Below are 18,085 nucleotides of genomic sequence, written 5' to 3' on the forward strand. Positions count from 1 at the left end.
CTACACCAGTCACCGTCAGAGTAGTGAATGGCGCGACTCTGCCCTCACAGATTATCCACCAAACCGCTCCACTGCTACTCTCGGTGTCTCCATCTCATCAGGAGACAATATCCCTCCTCGTCATGCCCGAGGGTATCGACCAAGTCCTTCTAGGGGTTCCCTGGTTGCGGTATCACTCTCCCCATATAGAGTAGTCCTCGGGGAGAATTCTTGGTTGGAGTAAGTCATGTGAGAGTAGATGTCTGAGGGAATGCATCCAGGTTGCCTCCACCGAGGTCCCCGCAGATCTTTCCTCGCTTCCCAAACACTATCGACAGTATGCGGACTTGTTCTCCAAAAAGGCGGCGGAGACACTTCCACCGCATCGCCCCTATGACTGTCCTATTGACCTCTTGCCTGGTGCTGAGCCTCCTCGGGGTCGAGTCTATCCCCTATCTCTCCTGGAGACAGAGGCCATGTCTCAATACATCAGGGAGAATCTGGCAAGAGGATTCATTAGGAAGTCAGTGTCCAGAAGAAGAGTGGGGAACTACGTCCTTGCATCGATTACAGGGGTCTTAACGCCATCACCGTTAAGAATAAGTATCCTCTATCCCTGATATTGGAGCTGTTTGATAGGCTACGGGGAGCGAGAGTGTTTACCAAACTTGATCTGCGGGGGGCTTACAACCTGATTCGCATCCGTGATGGGGACGAATGGAAGACGGCATTTAACACCAGAGACGGGCACTATGAATATCTGGTGATGACCTTCGGGCTCTGTAATGCCCCAGCCGTCTTCCAAGACTTTGTGAACGATATCTTCCGGGATATGCTTACCACCTCGGTAGTAGTCTATCTGGATGATATTCTCATCTACTCTCCAGATATTGACTCCCACCGGAGAGATGTTTGCAAAGTTTTCGACCTCCTGCGGGCAAACTCCCTTTATGCCAAGTTGGAGAAGTGTGTGTTTGAGCAGAAGTCCTTGCCTTTCTTGTCCTATATCATCTCAGCCCAAGATTTGGCCATGGATCCTGCCAAGCTACAGGCTGTGATGGATTGGCAGGAACCCCATTCTCTAAAAGCGGTGCAGCGCTTTATGGGGTTCATAAATTACTATCGCCAATTCATTCCCCACTTCTCAACTTTGGTAGTGCCCTTGGTAGTCCTCACCAAGAAGGGTGCAAACCCCAAGTTGTGGTCAGAACCTGTCTCCAAGGCCTTCTCTTCTATTAAATCCCATTTCACTAGCGCCCCCATTCTACATCGCCCCGATGTGGATAAACCCTTCATTCTGGAGGTGGATGCCTCTTCCGTCGGTGCTGGAGCGGTCCTGTTCCAGAAGGACTCGCAAGGTCAGAAGCACCCATGCTTCTTCTCCAAGACCTTCACACTGGCGGAGAGGAATTATTCCATCGGGGACTGGGAGTTGCTAGCAATGAAGTTGGCCTTTTCAGAGTGGAGACACCTCCTGGAGGGGGCTTGCCACCCTTTCCAGGTGTTCACCGACCACAAGAATTTGGTCTATTTACAAACAGCCCAGCGGCTGAATTCTCGCCAGGCCAGATGGTCCTTGTTCTTCTCCCGTTTCCACTTCACCCTGCATTTTCTCTCCGGGGAGAACGTCCAGGCCGATGCTCTCTCCCGCTCCATGGTGTCATCGGAGGAGGAGCCTCGGCTGATAGTCCCGTCTGAGAGCCTGAGGACCGTGGCTCCGGTCGCCCTCGAGTCTGTACCTCCGGGCAAGACTTTTGTCCCTGCCCATCTGCGACCGGAGGTCCTCTCTTGGGCTCATTCGTCCAGGCTGGGTTGACAATTTGGGACCAAATGGACCTCTGAGCTTCTGGCGAGGATGTACTGGTGGCCGCATACGGCCCATGACATCAGGGACTATATACAGGCGTGCGTCTGTTGCGCCCAGAATCGGCCCTCTCGGCAGCGGCCTGCTGGGTTACTCTACCCTCTGCCGGTTGCTGACAGGCCCTGGGAGATGGTCGGTATGGACTTTGTGGTGGGTCTGCCCAAGCCCAGTGGCAGCACCGTCATTTGGGTGGTCACCGACCATTTCTCCAAGATGGTGCATCTGGTACCTCGGCTACCTTCGGCACGGGGCCTGGCAGCGTTGTTTATTAAACATGTTTTCCGCCTGCACTGCATGCCGGATAAGATTGTCAGCGACCGGGGTCCTCAGTTTGCGTCTCGGTTCTGGAGAGAGCTCTGTTCTCTGCTCAGCATAGAGCTAAATCTCTCCTCGGCTTATCATCCCGAGACGAACGGGTTGGTTGAGAGAGCCAAGCAGACCCTGGTGACATATCTGTGACATTTTGTCTCGGCCAGGCAGGATGATTGGACACCCTTGCTGCCGTGGGCGGAGTTCGCCTTAAACAACGCTGTGGCCGACTCCAACGGTCAGACCCCATTCCTCTTAAATTATGGCCAGCATCCGTGCGTCCCCGTGCCCATGCCCATGTCATCCACCGACTCTAGGGTGGCAGACTGGGTGGTGGAGGCACGTGACATTTGGGATCGCACGCAGGATGCTATCCGGGCCTCCAAGGAGAGAATGAGGTCCTCTGCTGACACTCGCCGGTGCCTGGCTCGGACCTTCGCTCCTGGCGACTTAGTGTGGCTCTCCGCTCGAAACATCAGGCTGCGGGTGGAATCCGCTAAGTTTGCACCGCGCTATATTGGCCCTTTCAAGGTCCTCGAGTAGATCAACCCTGTGGTCTACCACCTGGCTCTTCCACCACACTTGGCTATCTTGGACACATTTCATGTGTCTCTCCTTAAGCCAGTGCACATGTCCCGGTTTTCTGAGCCATCTGCCAGGACATCAGACCTGTCGTCAGACGAGTTTAAGGTCAATGCCATCATGGGATGCAAAATGATGCGGGGCAAAAAGTTTTACTTGGTGGATTGGAAGGGTCATGGTCCAGAGGATCGGACCTGGGAGCTGGTGGAGAACATCCACGCTCCTCTTCTCATTGCGGAATTTGAGCAGAGTGAGGCTCAGAGAGGGGGGGCCATGTTAGGCGTCGGATTTCTGTCGCTGCACAGCGAGAATCCCGAGCCTTACTTCCATCGGTCTCCCATTCCTCTCCAGCCACAGAGGAGGTTGCTCAGCAAACTCGTCGGTCCAGGTGCTCTGCCAAGACAAGCTCCGTGGGTTTGCTTGCTGCTGCCACCCCTGGAGCAGCTATGACAATACATGCTGCTCCGCGGCGAGATTCTCCAAGTCCCCATGTCGGGCCACTGAGCATGCCCGTGGAGTGATCCCCCATTGGAGATCGAAGGTCACGTGCTCAGGTCCTGCTCCTGTTCGGATAGGCCTATCCGAGAAGCCAGGAAGGTCCTGGACGCTCACGGCTATAAAAGGTTCGCATGGCCGCTCGGCCATGTGCTAGGAAAAGACTGTATTTACAGACTATGTGGAGTGAGTGATGTATTCACGTATGAATGTCTCTGGTGAATGACTCATTAAGAAACCCCTGCCCTTGGTACGCATGTGTTGTGCAGCCTAGCCAGCTAGCGCCCAGGCTTAGGTGTAGGTAGGACAGAGGTTGAGTCAGGCATCAGTCCTCACCAGGGACTTGGCACGTCTCCGTGCATGTGCTCCACTTCATAGCATCTACAGCGGCGCTCGCGGTAGCGACGCCGCGCGCTCAGTGGGCCTAGAGGGACTCTAACCCAGTGTCCTTGGGGTAGAGTTCTGTGGCCGTACACTGTGCGCTCTTTTGGCCGGGCTCTGTGAGCTAAACAGGCTCCGGCATTTACGTTCAGCGGTTGTGCGACTCTGTGCATTAACAGAGTTCGCAAATGTTCACATTTGGTGACGTAACCCACGTCTGACTGTTTTTACGCCGCTCTATTCTTCCGCCATTACTTAGCAGCAGTGTACCACCTCTGCACGGTGGACCCCGGGCTGCAAACGCACCTACTATTATTTTATAATTTGGTGCGTTCCGCCAGCCCTAACAAACCTGCCCAAACCAGGTACCTGGGAAGGCTGCCTGCCTTGGAGCCAGTCTGGAATATAGGGTCAAAGATGTCACAGTGGCAGAGACACTGTCACCAACCCAGAAACAACAGTGTCGTGAGCTGCTTCAGCAGAACCGAGACCTGTTTATGGAGCTACCAGGTTGTACGCAGGTTGTGGAGCACGAATTCCTCACTGAACCGCATATGAGGGTGAATCAAAAGCCGTATCAGATTCCCGAAGCCTGCCACAAGGTGATCTCCAAGGAGGTGAGGAGAATGATAAGCCTGGGCATCATCGAGAAGTCAAAGAGCGGTTGGTCCAGCCCTATTGTACTTGTGACGAAGCCCGAAAGGAGAGTGGCGCTTCTGTGACGATTACAGGAAGCTAAATGAGTTGTTCAAGTTTGATGCATATTCAATGCCCCCCCTGAGATGGATGAGAGAAAGGAAGGGGAAGAATTCCCGGGTGACTAGATGGTTTTTAGCACTCCAGAATTTTAATTTTCACGTCGAACACATGCCAGGGAAGCTGCATGAGAATGCAGATACCCTGTTCAGACTCCCCTGTTTAGCGAGTGAAGGTGCCAAACCCCCAGCTTTGGGCAGAGGGAGGGATATATGACAAAGTCACTGGTAAAGTGCTGGAGGGGAGATATGTTTCACTATGCCTAATGGCATCAGTGATATAAAATACAGAGTTTTTTCCTCCAGCACATTAAGTGTTGTGATGCTCTTCTTGCGATGCCGCCCTCCTACTTTCATCCACACAGGCTCCCCGGCATCATGCTCCTGCGCAAGCATACTTATCTGCCCTGTTGAGGGCAGAGCAAAGTCCTGCAGTGCGCAGGTGATGGGCCACTCTGACCTTTCCTGGCGCCTGCACAGTTCAGTACTTTGCTCTTCCCTCAACAGGGCAGATAAGTACACCTGCGTGATGCCAGGGAGCCTGTGTGGATGATGCAGGGACGCATCATCCACACGAAGCAAGCAGGAGGGCGGCATAAAAGTTGTTTTTCTTCTCTTACAGGTCGGGTAGGGGGCAGATATACAGCTTTATAGAATGCTGTATATCAGCCCTGAAAGGTGATGGCCGTAACTTATATCTGCGAAAACTGGTGACAGGTTCCCGTTAACAATAAATGTACCATATATATATAATCTCCAATTGATGTTTTCTTGTTCATTCTACCTCTCAAAAAGTGTTATAAAAAATGATCAAAAAGGTGTACTAATCACACAATGGTATAAATGAGAACGATGTTTTGCCATGAAAAAAATAAGCTGTCACGCAGCTTTGTTGCTGAATAATTGTTAAACTTTTGACAATTAGAAATTAGAATATGGCTTCAAAAAAGCAAATGTTGTTGCTAAAAAAAGTGTAGCTTGGATACGTCGATGGAAAAATAAAAATGTTATGACTCTTTGATTGCAGCAGTGAAAAAAAGCTAAAACTAAAAAAATACTTGCTACTACAGGTCCAAAATGAGTTGGCCCCAAAAGGGTTAAAAAAAGCCCATTTCCGTCACCATATTCTTCTAGCTAGAACTTTTTTTTTCCTTTGAAGGAATTGTTTGAGGACCTATATTTTTTTGCTGCATGAGTTTTCATTGGTACATTAACTGTTTTCAACGCTTTTTATTAAATTTTTTGTGAAGCAAGATGAAAAAAAAAAGCTGTTCTATTTTCCGGTGCCAGCAGGATACAACTATATAAAACATAATAGAAGTATAGCTTGGGCTGTTTCAGACATGGTGATATAAATGTTTAATATTTTTTTATGTTACATCACTTTTATACAAAAATTTAATTTTTTTTATATATTTTTGTGTAGCCATATTCAAAGGGTCATAACCTTATTTTTGTCTATGACTGCTTATTTTTTGCTGGCGAGACATTGTTTTTATTGTTTTTAATAGTACTATACAGAGTTGCATGTACAGCAAATTTAATTCCATTTTTTGGAAGCAAGTTAACTAAAAAAAAATGAATTTATGACTTTGCTTTTTTTTTTTATTATAGACAGGATAAATTGCATGATCATTTTATAGTTTAAGTATTCCAGACATGGGAAAACCAAATCATTTCAGTTTACTGTATGTTTTATTACTTTTTATATATAACTAGCTGAAGAGCCCGGCGCTGCCCGGGCATAGTAACTAACTGTGGTTAGTTATAACAAATTATAATTATCCACCATCCCATAGTCCCGTGCCCATATACCCATAATACATATCCACCATCCCATAGGCCCATGCCCATATACCCATCATACATATCCTCCATCCCATAGTCGAATGCCCATATACCCATCACACATCCTCCATCCCATAGTCCCATGCCCATATACCCATCATACATATTCTCCATCCCATAGTCCCATGCCCATATACCCATCATACATATTCTCCATCCCATAGTCCCATGCCCATATACCCATCATACATATTCGCCATCCCATAGTCGAGTGCCCATATACCTATCACACATCCTTCATCTCATAGTCCCATGCCCATATACCCATCATACATATCCTCCATCCCATTGTCCCGTGCCCATATACCCATCATACATATCCTCCATCCCATAGTCCTGTGCCCATATACCCATCATACATATCCTCCATCCCATAGTCCCGTGCCCATATATCTATCATACATATCCTCCATCCCATAGTCGAGTGCCCATATACCCATCACACATCCTCCATCCCATAGTCCCATGCCCATATACCCATCATACATATCCTCCATCCCATAGTCCCGTGCCTATATACCCATCATACATATCCGCCATCCCATAGTCCCGTGCCCATATACCCGTCAAACATATCCTCCATCCCATAGTCCCGTGCCCATATACCCATCATACATATCCTCCATCCCATAGTCGACTGCCCATATACCCATCACACATCCTCCATCCCATAGTCCCATGCCCATATACCCATCACACATCCTCCATCCCATAGTCCCATGCCCATATACCCATCATACATATCCTCTATCCCATAGTCCCGTGCCTATATACATATCATACATATCCGCCATCCCATATTTCCCGTGCCCATATACCCGTCAAACATATCCTCCATCCCATAGTCCAGTATGGCTGTAACTGCGACGGTCCAGATGCCTATCCCGGACACACACATACATACATACATACACACTTTAGTAACTAACTGTGATTAGTTATAGAAAATTATAATTATCCTCCATCCCATAGTCCCGTGCCCATATACCCATAATACATATCCACCATCCCATAGGCCCATGCCCATATACCAATCATACATATCCTCCATCCCATAGTCGAGTGCCCATATACCCATCACACATCCTCCATCCCATAGTCCCATGTCCATATACCCATCATACATATTCTCCATCCCATAGTCCCATGCCCATATACCCATCATACATATTCTCCATCCCATAGTCCCATGCCCATATACCCATCATACATATTTGCCATCCCATAGTCGAGTGCCCATATACCCATCACACATCCTTCATCTCATAGTCCCATGCCCATATACCCATCATACATATCCTCCATCCCATAGTCCCATGCCCATATATCCATCATACATATCCGCCATCTCATAGTCCCGTGCCCATATACCCATCATACATATCCTCCATCCCATAGTCCCGTGCCCATATACATATCCGCCATCCCATAGTCCCGTGCCCATATACCCGTCATACATATTCGCCATCCCATAGTCCTGTGCCCATATACCCATCACACATCCTCCATCCCATAGTCCCATGCCCATATACCCATCACATATCCTCCATCCCATAGTCCCATGCCCATATACCCATCATACATCCTCCATTCCATAGTCAACCATTATGACATCATAATGAGCGGCGGGGATTGCAACCTATGATGACATCAGCGTCGCCATGGCAACCATTGTGACATCATAATGAGGGGCGGGGCTTGACACGCACACACTTTTTCCCCAGTATGTAGACAGGGGCAAAATTGTTTGGTGAATTGGAACACGCAGGGTTAAAATTTCGCCTCACAACATAGCTTAGGACGCTCTCTGGGTCCAGACGTGTGACTGTGCCAAATTTTGTGGCTGTAGCTGCGACGGTGCGGATGCCTATCCCGGACAAACACACATACACACACATACATACATACACACACTTGAGCTTTATATATTAGATACAAAATCTTGAAAAAATGTTTTGGTTTTTTTTTGTGTAATCATTTTCCAAGAGCAATAACTTTGTAATTTTTCCACGACAGGGGTGTAAGAGGGCTTGGTTTTATTTTTCTTTGGGTTTTGTTGATATAAGTTTTGAGTTCATGCGAGTTTTTGATCTTTTTATTAATACTAGCTTTGTTTCTTAACCAGATTGATTAAGTGACATGCTTGTTTTATTGGTGGACGCATCAATACTAAATCTTTATACATTGTTTACCCCTTCACGACATCCACCGTACATGTATGGCACAAGTCGGAAACGGGTGTATGGAGCAGGCACATGCAGCGAGCCTGCCCCATACCCGGCAGGTCATATCTGTGTACAGCCAGGGTGTGTCACTGACAATCGCGAGTAATGCAGTACTCTGCATACAGATGTTAACCTGTTAAATGCCACTGTAAATTTCAGACAGTAGCATTTAACACACACACCAACATGTGTGCTCGCCATTCTCTCCGCTCATCAGCGCACCTGTGACATTATCGAGGGTCACTGATGGATTGTCCTGACAGCCAAGGGTCAGCTGATGACCCTCGTACCTGTCATTCCAATACTCCTTTGAAACCCAGACTGTGGCTAAGCTTCAATGGAAACCGTGATTTCTGCTATCTGCAGTGAGGATGTGGCATTGCTGTATGTAGAACAAGCGATTGGACGATCAAGTCTTCTAATCCCATAAGGGAGCTAACAATAATAGTGAAAAGTAAAAAAAAAAATAAAAGTTCAAATCACGTCTTTTTCCCCCCCATTGAAAATAAAAATATTAATTAAAAAAATACAGATACGTGGTATCACCACATTCAGACAAGTCCTATCTATCAAAATATAACAACAATTAATCAGACGGTAAACACCTAAAATAGAACAAATTCAGAAATGCCAAAATTATGATTTTTCTGTAGCTGCAATGCCACAAAAAATGCTGTCACACGCAATAAAAAGTCACATCTATCCCAAAATAGCATGTTACAGGTCTCGGAAAATGTCGATACAACCCAAAAATATTTTTTATACCAACTTTTTCACCACTAAAAAACTGGACATATTGAGAATCGCCGTAATCGTATTTATCAGGAGAATCATTTTGCACGGTCATTTCTACCATAAAATGGGCACTGTAAAATAATTACCAAAAAATAATATCAGAATTACGTTTTTTTCCCAAATTCCCCTCACTTGGATTTTTTTCCCCATTTTCCAGCATACAATGTGATAAAATGAATGGTGTTATTCAAAAGTACAACTCATCCCACATAAAAAAGCTCTCTTATGTTTATGTGGACAGGAAAATAAGAGTTATGGCTCTGGAAAGAAGGGGAGGAAAAAACAGAAATACAAAAACAGAAATTGGCCACGTCATGAAAGGGGTTAATGAAAAAAGAATACAATAGCAAACAAAGAACTAAAAAGAAGCAAGAAAGTGTTTTTTTTTAACTTAGCCCTACTATAGGACTTGAATATTTTACTCCTTGATATGGTATATTACACTGTAATACTTATTCCTCTTCCATTGAAAAAACCCACAAGCAGCAAAATAAACAAAAACCCTGCTATAACTAAACAAGTAAAAAGTAAGTGCGCTTAAATAACACAGGGTTCTTAGTAATACGATTTTTGATAAAAAAAAAAAGCATGAAAGTCATCTCACCATCGCCAAGGTGACCCTGATCGAGACGGTCCTACACTGTCTAATATTAAAACGTTACCATGTGTCAAAGCCGACCTCAATGTGTGAATAAGGGCAGACAGAAGGACCAGATGCTGACCTAAGGACACCAGCCCAGGGAAGCTTTTAAATGTGATTTACAGCTCAAGAGGGTGAGACCACACCCTGATTTGCACATAATCAGGGGCAGACCTACTGCCCGTGCATTGCACGGGGGCCCGGGGAGAGGGGGCCCCTCCAGCACCGCATGGCTAATTATGTCAAAATTCAAATTAGCCATGTGTAGTGCAATGAGGAGAGCAGCGCTGCGGGAGGCAATGGGGCCCCTGTGAGGCAGGGGGGCCGCCTGCCTGCCCCCAGCGCTGACTCCACCCCCCGCATTGAAGGAGGCAATGATGGAGCCTGGAGGAGAGAGCGTCAGCTGACGCTCCCTCTCCCATCATTCCCCGCTCTGCCCCTGACACAGCGGGTGCGCGATGACGTCATCACGCTCTCACTGTGTACCAGGCAGTGCAGTAGAGGAGACAGGAGCCGGGAGCAACGCAGGCATGAGGAGAAGGTGAGGAGTGTGGGGGTTTTTTGGACTGTGGGGCCATGCTGGGGGGGGCTATATACCATGCTGGGCTGTATCATACCATGCTGGGGGGGCTATATACCATGCTGGGGGGCTATATACCATACTGGGAGGGGCTATATACCATGCTGGGCTGTGTTATACCATGCTGGGGGGGCTATATACCATGCTGGGCTGTGGGGTCATGCTGAAGGGGCTATATACCATGCTGGGGGGGCTATATACCATGCTGGGGGCTATATACCATGCCCCGGGGGGCTATATACCATGCTGGGGGGCTGTATACCATGCTGGGCTGTATTATACCATGCTGGGGGGCTATATACCATGCTGGGCTGTATCATACCATGCTGGGGGGCTATATACCATGCTGGGGGGCTATATACCATGCTGGGGGCTATATACCATGCAAGGCTGTATTATACCATGCTGGGGGGGCTATATACCATGCTGGGCTGTATGATACCATGCTGGGGGGCTAGATACCATGCTGGGGGGGCTATATACCATGCTGGGCTGTATTATACCATGCTGGGGGGGCTATATACCATGCTGAGCTGTAATATACCATGCTGGGGGGGCTATATACCATGCTGGGCTGTATTATACCATGCTGGGGGGGCTATATACCATGCTGGGCTGTATCATACCATGCTGGGGGGGCTATATACCATGCTGGGGGGGCTATATACCATGCTGGGCTGTATTATACCATGCTGGGGGGGCTATATACCATGCTGGGCTGTATTATACCATGCTGGGGGGGCTATATACCATGCTGGGCTGTATTATACCATGCTGGGGGGGCTATATACAATACTGGGCTGTATTATCCCATGCTGGGGGGCTATATACCACGCTGGGCTGTATTATCCCATGCTGGGGGGCTATATACCATGCTGGGGGGCTATATACCATGCTGGGCTGTATTATACCATGCTGGGGGGGCTATATACCATGCTGGGCTGTATCATACCATGCTGAGGGGGGCTATATACCATGCTGGGCTGTAATACACCATGCTGGGGGGGCTATATACAATACTGGGCTGTATTATCCCATGCTGGGGGGCTATATACCACGCTGGGCTGTATTATCCCATGCTGGGGGGCTATATACCATGCTGGGCTGTATTACACCATGCTGGGGGGCTATATACCATGCTGGGCTGTATTATACCATGCTGGGGGGGCTATATACCATGCTGGGCTGTATCATACCATGCTGAGGGGGGCTATATACCATGCTGGGCTGTATCATACCATGCTGAGGGGGGCTATATACCATGCTGGGCTGTATCATACCATGCTGAGGGGGGCTATATACCATGCTGGGCTGTATTATACCATGCTGGGGGGGCTATATACCATGCTGGGCTGTATTATACCATGCTGGGGGGGCTATATACCATGCTGGGCTGTATTATACCATGCTGGGGGGGCTATATACCATGCTGGGCTGTATTATACGATGCTGGGCTGTATTATACCATTCTGGGGGGCTATATACCATGCTGGGCTGTATTATACCATGGTGGGCTATATACCATGGTGGGCTGTATACCATGGTGGGCTGGGCTATATACCATGTGGTGCTGGGCTATATACTATGCGGCTGTGTTATATACCATGAGAGATACATTTTACATTATATTCTATAAGGGGAGGCTGTGTTATATAATATGGGGGGCTACATTATATTCTATGGGGAGGTGGGCTGTATTATATTCTATGAGGGGCTACATTACATTCTATAGGGGGGCTGTATTATATTTATTATATTCTATGGGAGCTGCATTATACTGTATGAGGAGGGCTGTATTCTATGGAGGGGCTACATTATACTATATAAGGGGCTGCATTATATCCTATGAGGGGGTAGCCATATATTCTATGGAGGGGCTGCATTATACTATATGGGGGGGACTGCATTATATTCTTTGGGGGGGGTTACATTATGTTCTATACAGATATTATATCCAGCCCTGCATAGCCTCAATATTAGATAACAACAAATAACAAATAACTTTGTTGCCCTATGAAGGGTTGGGGGGGCCCGAAAAATTTCTTGCACAGGGGCGCACTACAGTCTGTGTCCGACCCTGCACAGAATGCAAAAATACAAAGAAAAAAATACACAAAAATTGAGCTTAGTTAAAGTTGGCATACATACAGCAAATAAATGCATGTTCACTTTGGCCATAAAACACTGAAAAAAACTACAAGTAGCAAAATAAACAAAAACTCTGCTATAACTAAATAAGTAAAAAGCAAGTGCGTTTAAATAACACAAGGTTCTTAGTAATACGATTTTTGATCAAAAAAAGCATGAAAGCCATCTCACCGTCGCCAAGGTGACCCTGATCGAGATGGTCCTACACTTTCTAATATTAACCCCTTTACTCCCAACGGTGGTTTGCATGTTAATGCACGGGCCAATGCTTACAATTCTGACCACTGTCCCTTTATGAGGTCATAATTCTGGAACGCTGCCATGGATCCTGGTGATTCTGACAATGTTTTCTCGTGACACATTGTGCTTCATGCTAGTGGTAAAATTTCATTCATATAACTTGTGTTTATTTGTGAAAAAAATGGAAATTTGGCGAAAATTTTGCAATTTTCCAACTTTGAATTTTTATGCCCATAAATCACAGAGATATGGCACACAAAAAACTTAATGAGTAACATTTCCCACATGTTTACTTTACATCAGCACAATTTTGGAACCAAAACTTTTTTGTGTTATGAAGTTATAAGGGTTAAAAGTTAACCAGCGATTTCTCATTTTAACAACACCATTTTATTTTTAAGGACCACATCACATTTGAAGTCACTTTGAGGGGTCTATATGATAGAAAATACCCAAAAGTGACACCATTCTAAAAACTGCACCCCACAAGGTGCTCAAAACCACATTCAAGAAGTTTATTAACCCTTCAGGTGCTTCACAGGAATTTTTTGAATGTTCAAAAAAAATGAACATTTAACTTTTTTTCACAAAAAAAAATACTTCAGGTCCAATTTTCTTTATTTTACCAAGGGTAACAGGAGAAATTTGACTGCAAAAGTTATTGTGCCAATTGTTCTGAGTATACTGATGCCTGATATGTGGGGGGAACCACTGTTTCGGCGCATGGCAGAGCTCTGAAAGGTATGAGCGCCATTTGACCTTTTCAACGCAAAATTGGCTGGAATTGAGATCGGACGCCATGTCACGTTTGGAGAGCCCCTGATGTGCCCAAACACTGGAAACCCCCCAATTCTAACTCCAACCCTAAGCCAAAACACACCGCTAACCCTAATCTCATCTCAGCCCTAACCCCAACCCTAATGGAAAAATGGAAATATATATATTTTTTTATTTTATTATTTTTTTCCCTAACTAAGGGGGGTTTGATTTACTATTTATGGTGGGTTTTTATGTTTGGCAGCTGTCATACACTAAAAGACGCTTTTTATTGTAAAAATTGATTTTGCATCATCACATTTTGAGAGCTATAATTTTTCCATGTTTTGGCCCACAGTATCATGTGAGGTCTTATTTTTTGCGGGACGAGTTGACGTTTATATAGGTACCATTTTCGCGCACGTTAAATTTTTTGATCGCTTTTTATTCTGATTTTTGGGATGCAGAATGAACAAAAACCAGCATTTCATGAATTTCTTTTGGGGGGGGGTTTACACCGTTCTGCGTGTGGGAAAAATGATAAAGGGGCTTTATTCTTCGGGTCAGTACGGTTACAGCGATACCTCATTTATATCTTTTTTTAATGTTTTGGCACTTTTTTACAATAAAAACAATTTTAATTAAAAAATAATTATTTTTGCATCGCTTTATTCTGCGAGCTATAATTTTTTTATTTTTTTGCTAATCACGCTGTGTGGCTGCTTGTTTTTTATGGGACAAGATGACGTTTTCAGCGGTGCCATGTTTATTCATATCTGTCCTTTTGATCGCGCGTTATTGCACTTTTTATTCGGCAGTATGATGATAAAGCATTGTTTGTTTTTTTTTAAGGGGTTCACTAAAGGGGTTGACTAGTTGGACAGTTTTATAGGGCGGGTCATTACGGATGCAGCAATACTAAATATGTTGTCTTTTACTGTTTTTTTTATTTACAAAAAAAGAATTTATTAGGGAATATTTTTTTTTTAATTAGGATTTTTTTTTAAATTATTTTGAAACATTTTTTTTTTAATTTTTTTTACTTTATTACTTTGTCCCAGTATGGGACATCACTGTCTAGTGTCAGATCGCTTTGCACAGCGCTGTCAGATTAGCGATCTAACAGGCACTGAGGATTTCTCAGCGCCTGCTCTCAGCAGGCACTGAGGAAGTCGCCTCCCTGCAGGACCCCGAAGGCCTCCGCGGCCATATTGGATCCAGGAGACCCTCATCGTGCTGCTCCAGGGGTCTGAGAGAAGCGAGCAGGGAGCCCCCTCCCTGCGCGATTCTTCCCTGTACCCCCGGTACACTGCGCACCGTGACCGCCCCTGGCACATAGTGCCGGGTGACAGCTGTGATAATCAGGCCAGCTTTATAAGGCCTGTATTGCTTCTGTGAGAATTTAAATATGCATGTAGCCTTTTTATAGAGGAAGAGTACAAGAACGATAGTGCTACTTATTGGAGGAAACAAATGCACAACATAGTTTTTCATAGGTTTTTTTTTACGTTGTTTACTTTCTGGTATAAACATCGATGTTTAGATTCTTTTTTGGCTGTTTTTTATAATAAAGTATGTTTCAATGTAAAAATAATAATTTGGGGGGGCTTGCTTTTTTTAATACTTTTAAATAAACTATGTGATTTTTTTTTTATTATTCATCACACAATGTAGCTTGAACATTTTTTGATTACATACGTACTAGGCTGCAATGAGAATTCTATGACCAGGCAGCCTAATAGGTTTCCATATTTGATAGAGGCAATAGCTGAGCCTGTGGATGACATAGTAATGCATCAGTATTACACCATGTATGTGGGGGATGGGCTACAATAATCACTCCTCTTCTTTGTCAAACTCCTCACATGCTGTACAGTCTTCTGCCTTTGGCTGTCAAGGTAAAATACAGATGAGTTTTTTTCCCATAGCATCCTCTGATGCTATTGGACAGTGTTAATAATAATCTAATTATTTATTTTTATATAGCGCTAACATATTCCGCAGCGCTTTACAGTTTGCACACGTTATCATCACTGTCCCCGATGGGGCTCACAATCTAAATTCCCTATCAGTAAGTCTTTGGAGTGTGGGAGGAAACCGGAGTGCCCGGAGGAAACCCGCGCAAACACGGGGAGAACATACAAACTCCTTGCAGATGTTGTCCTTGGTGGGATGTTACATTATAAATACAATAAAGAACATGTTTTTTCTTAACCTCTTCCTGACATATGACATACAGTTATGTCATATCTCAAGTCCCTGCCTTTGATTTGGCTCACTAGCTGAGCCGACATCTTTTCTGGCAGATGATGGCTGAATTATTCAGCTATCACCTGTCTCTAACAGCTGTGGGTGGAGCGGAGCACGTGTCAGTAATAACAATGCCAAAATGAAGCATAGTTTTTATGCATTTTCAGTGATCTATATTTTTATAAAGCTGGGCCACTTGTACATAACACCTTTCTGCTTTTGCATTTATTCTTATGACAATGGATAACAAACTGTTAAATGTGAAATCTGTGCTATGGTAACTTTAGAAGAAAAAAGGCTTTGCACCTAGTAATTTGTTTTCTCTTTAAGATTAACCAAGGGATTAAAAGTCTAGGGCATCCTGGATGTTCATTTGTGATTATGTTAATTGGATTAACAACCAAGTCATCACATAAATTGTAATGTAGGACATTGGGCAGTGAAGATCAGTGAAGAGGACATCTGCTTCGCTAGAGAACAAAAGGTTCTGAGTCCTATATTTATATTTTAGTATTGATTTTTCTTTGGAAAGACGTTGGTGTAGATACCATTTCTGATAACCTTTTGTTGATTATCATAGTCAGTGATAAAATAATATTACATAATTATGATATGGAAGAATCTGGCTAATTGACATTTTATATTGAATGCTGTTATATGGTTTAATATATCTTATCTCTATAGCTAAAACTTTCAGTATTTTAATTCAAGTTACTGTGAAGAAGACCAAAGAGGAATCAGTTCTAGGAATTTTATTCCTTCATTATTTTTTTTTGCTGAGTTTATGCTCTATTCCTGTTTGTGGTGTATGCTCTTGATGTGAATATTAAATGTAGCTACAGTTTACAATCAGCCTGACCTATGTTTAAAAGGTGTTTTCTGCTATAATATATCATGTTACATTTCTATATACTTCTTATATACAGTATATATAGTGCTAAGCATAACACAAAAACAATTTGTTCTTATCTGGGGCTACATGAGTAATCTTGTTGTCAGGGAGATATATTTCACTGATGGTGTCATATATAGGAAGGAGAGAAGTCCGGCTTTCAGGATCGCGCTGTTCCAGTCCAAAGTTCACAAGGAGCTAATCCAAGGACCAAGCAGTGATTATAACTTTCTTTTTATTCCATAAACTCTACGCGTTTCGTGTACACATCCTCAGGAAAACCGATGTGTGCCTTGGTTACCAGCTCCCTGCACCAGCGCGCTGGTAATTAAGGTACACAGTGGGTAACTAAGCGACGTGCATCGCTTGTTACCCGCGTGTCGCTGGTGCTGATCGCTGGTGAAGCTGCCTGTATGTAGCGACACACCAGCGATCCTGACAAGGTCATATCGTTGTCGGGATCACTGGTGCGTCGCTATGTGTGACGGGGCCCATAGGACGCTACAATCACTCCCTGTCCTTGGTAGACGTGCACATTTTCCATAAGAGAATGAACCAAAACACACATCTGTTGTATTTCTTAAGAACAACAGGGTGAAAGTGATTCACTGGCCAAGAGTCGCCTGATATGAACCCAGAAGACCACTTATGGGGAATTATGTAGAGACAAGTTGAGCATCACTCTCCATCCAACATCCAGGCTATACAAGCGATTGTTCTTGAAAAATGGAAAAAGATAACTTTGTTGCAATATGTTCCACTTGGTCATCCCATGGCTAGAGGACTTGGTGCTGTCCTTAAAAATCATGGAGGTCAATCAAAATAATAAATCTAGTAGTTTTTGATGGTGGGTGCATTCATTTTTGCATCAACTAATTTGAGTAAAAATATGACATATGGCCAGCTTCCAAATGGCTAATAGCCACCCAAATTAATGGAATGTTTCATGAGCTAGGAATAATATCCATGGTACTGCATCACCAAAATAATACAAAATGTGCACATCATACAATAAAGGATCATGGGATCAGGTACAATTTTCAGGATCTTGGTATCCTGACACAAACCGCATGCTGCCTCCTTATGGTGTTTCCATGATCCTTCATTGCTTCATTCAATCCATGCGTAGGGTAGCATACTAAGTAGATTGAGCCACAATTTCTGTGCCTTATTGTATGATGCGCACATTTTGTATCATTTTATACTATTTTAGTGATTCAATACCATGGTTATATTATTCCTAGCTCATGAGACGTACCATTGATTTGGGTGGCTATTAGCCATATGGAAGCTGGCCATATGCCATATTTCCCAGCCAGATTATTCACCTACGATTGGTTTTATTC

The 18,085-nt window shown here is 44.6% G+C and overlaps 1 protein-coding gene across 1 annotated transcript in view; it reads left to right on the forward strand.

The window, feature by feature from the left end:
- The first annotated feature begins 10,167 nt into the window (after nt 1–10,167).
- Nucleotides 10,168–18,085, forward strand: part of CLUL1 (clusterin like 1) — a 119,794-nt gene continuing 111,876 nt past the window's right edge. Inside the window, exon 1 of the mRNA XM_073550868.1 lies at nt 10,168–10,414. Within this exon, the coding sequence (XP_073406969.1) occupies nt 10,332–10,414 (83 nt within the window). The 5' untranslated portion in view covers nt 10,168–10,331. The remainder of the gene's footprint in view (nt 10,415–18,085) is intronic.

This window comes from Dendrobates tinctorius, unplaced genomic scaffold (genome assembly GCF_039654945.1).
Source record: "Dendrobates tinctorius isolate UK_male_01 unplaced genomic scaffold, ASM3965494v1 ptg000171l, whole genome shotgun sequence".
NCBI classification, from domain to species: Eukaryota; Metazoa; Chordata; class Amphibia; order Anura; family Dendrobatidae; genus Dendrobates; species Dendrobates tinctorius.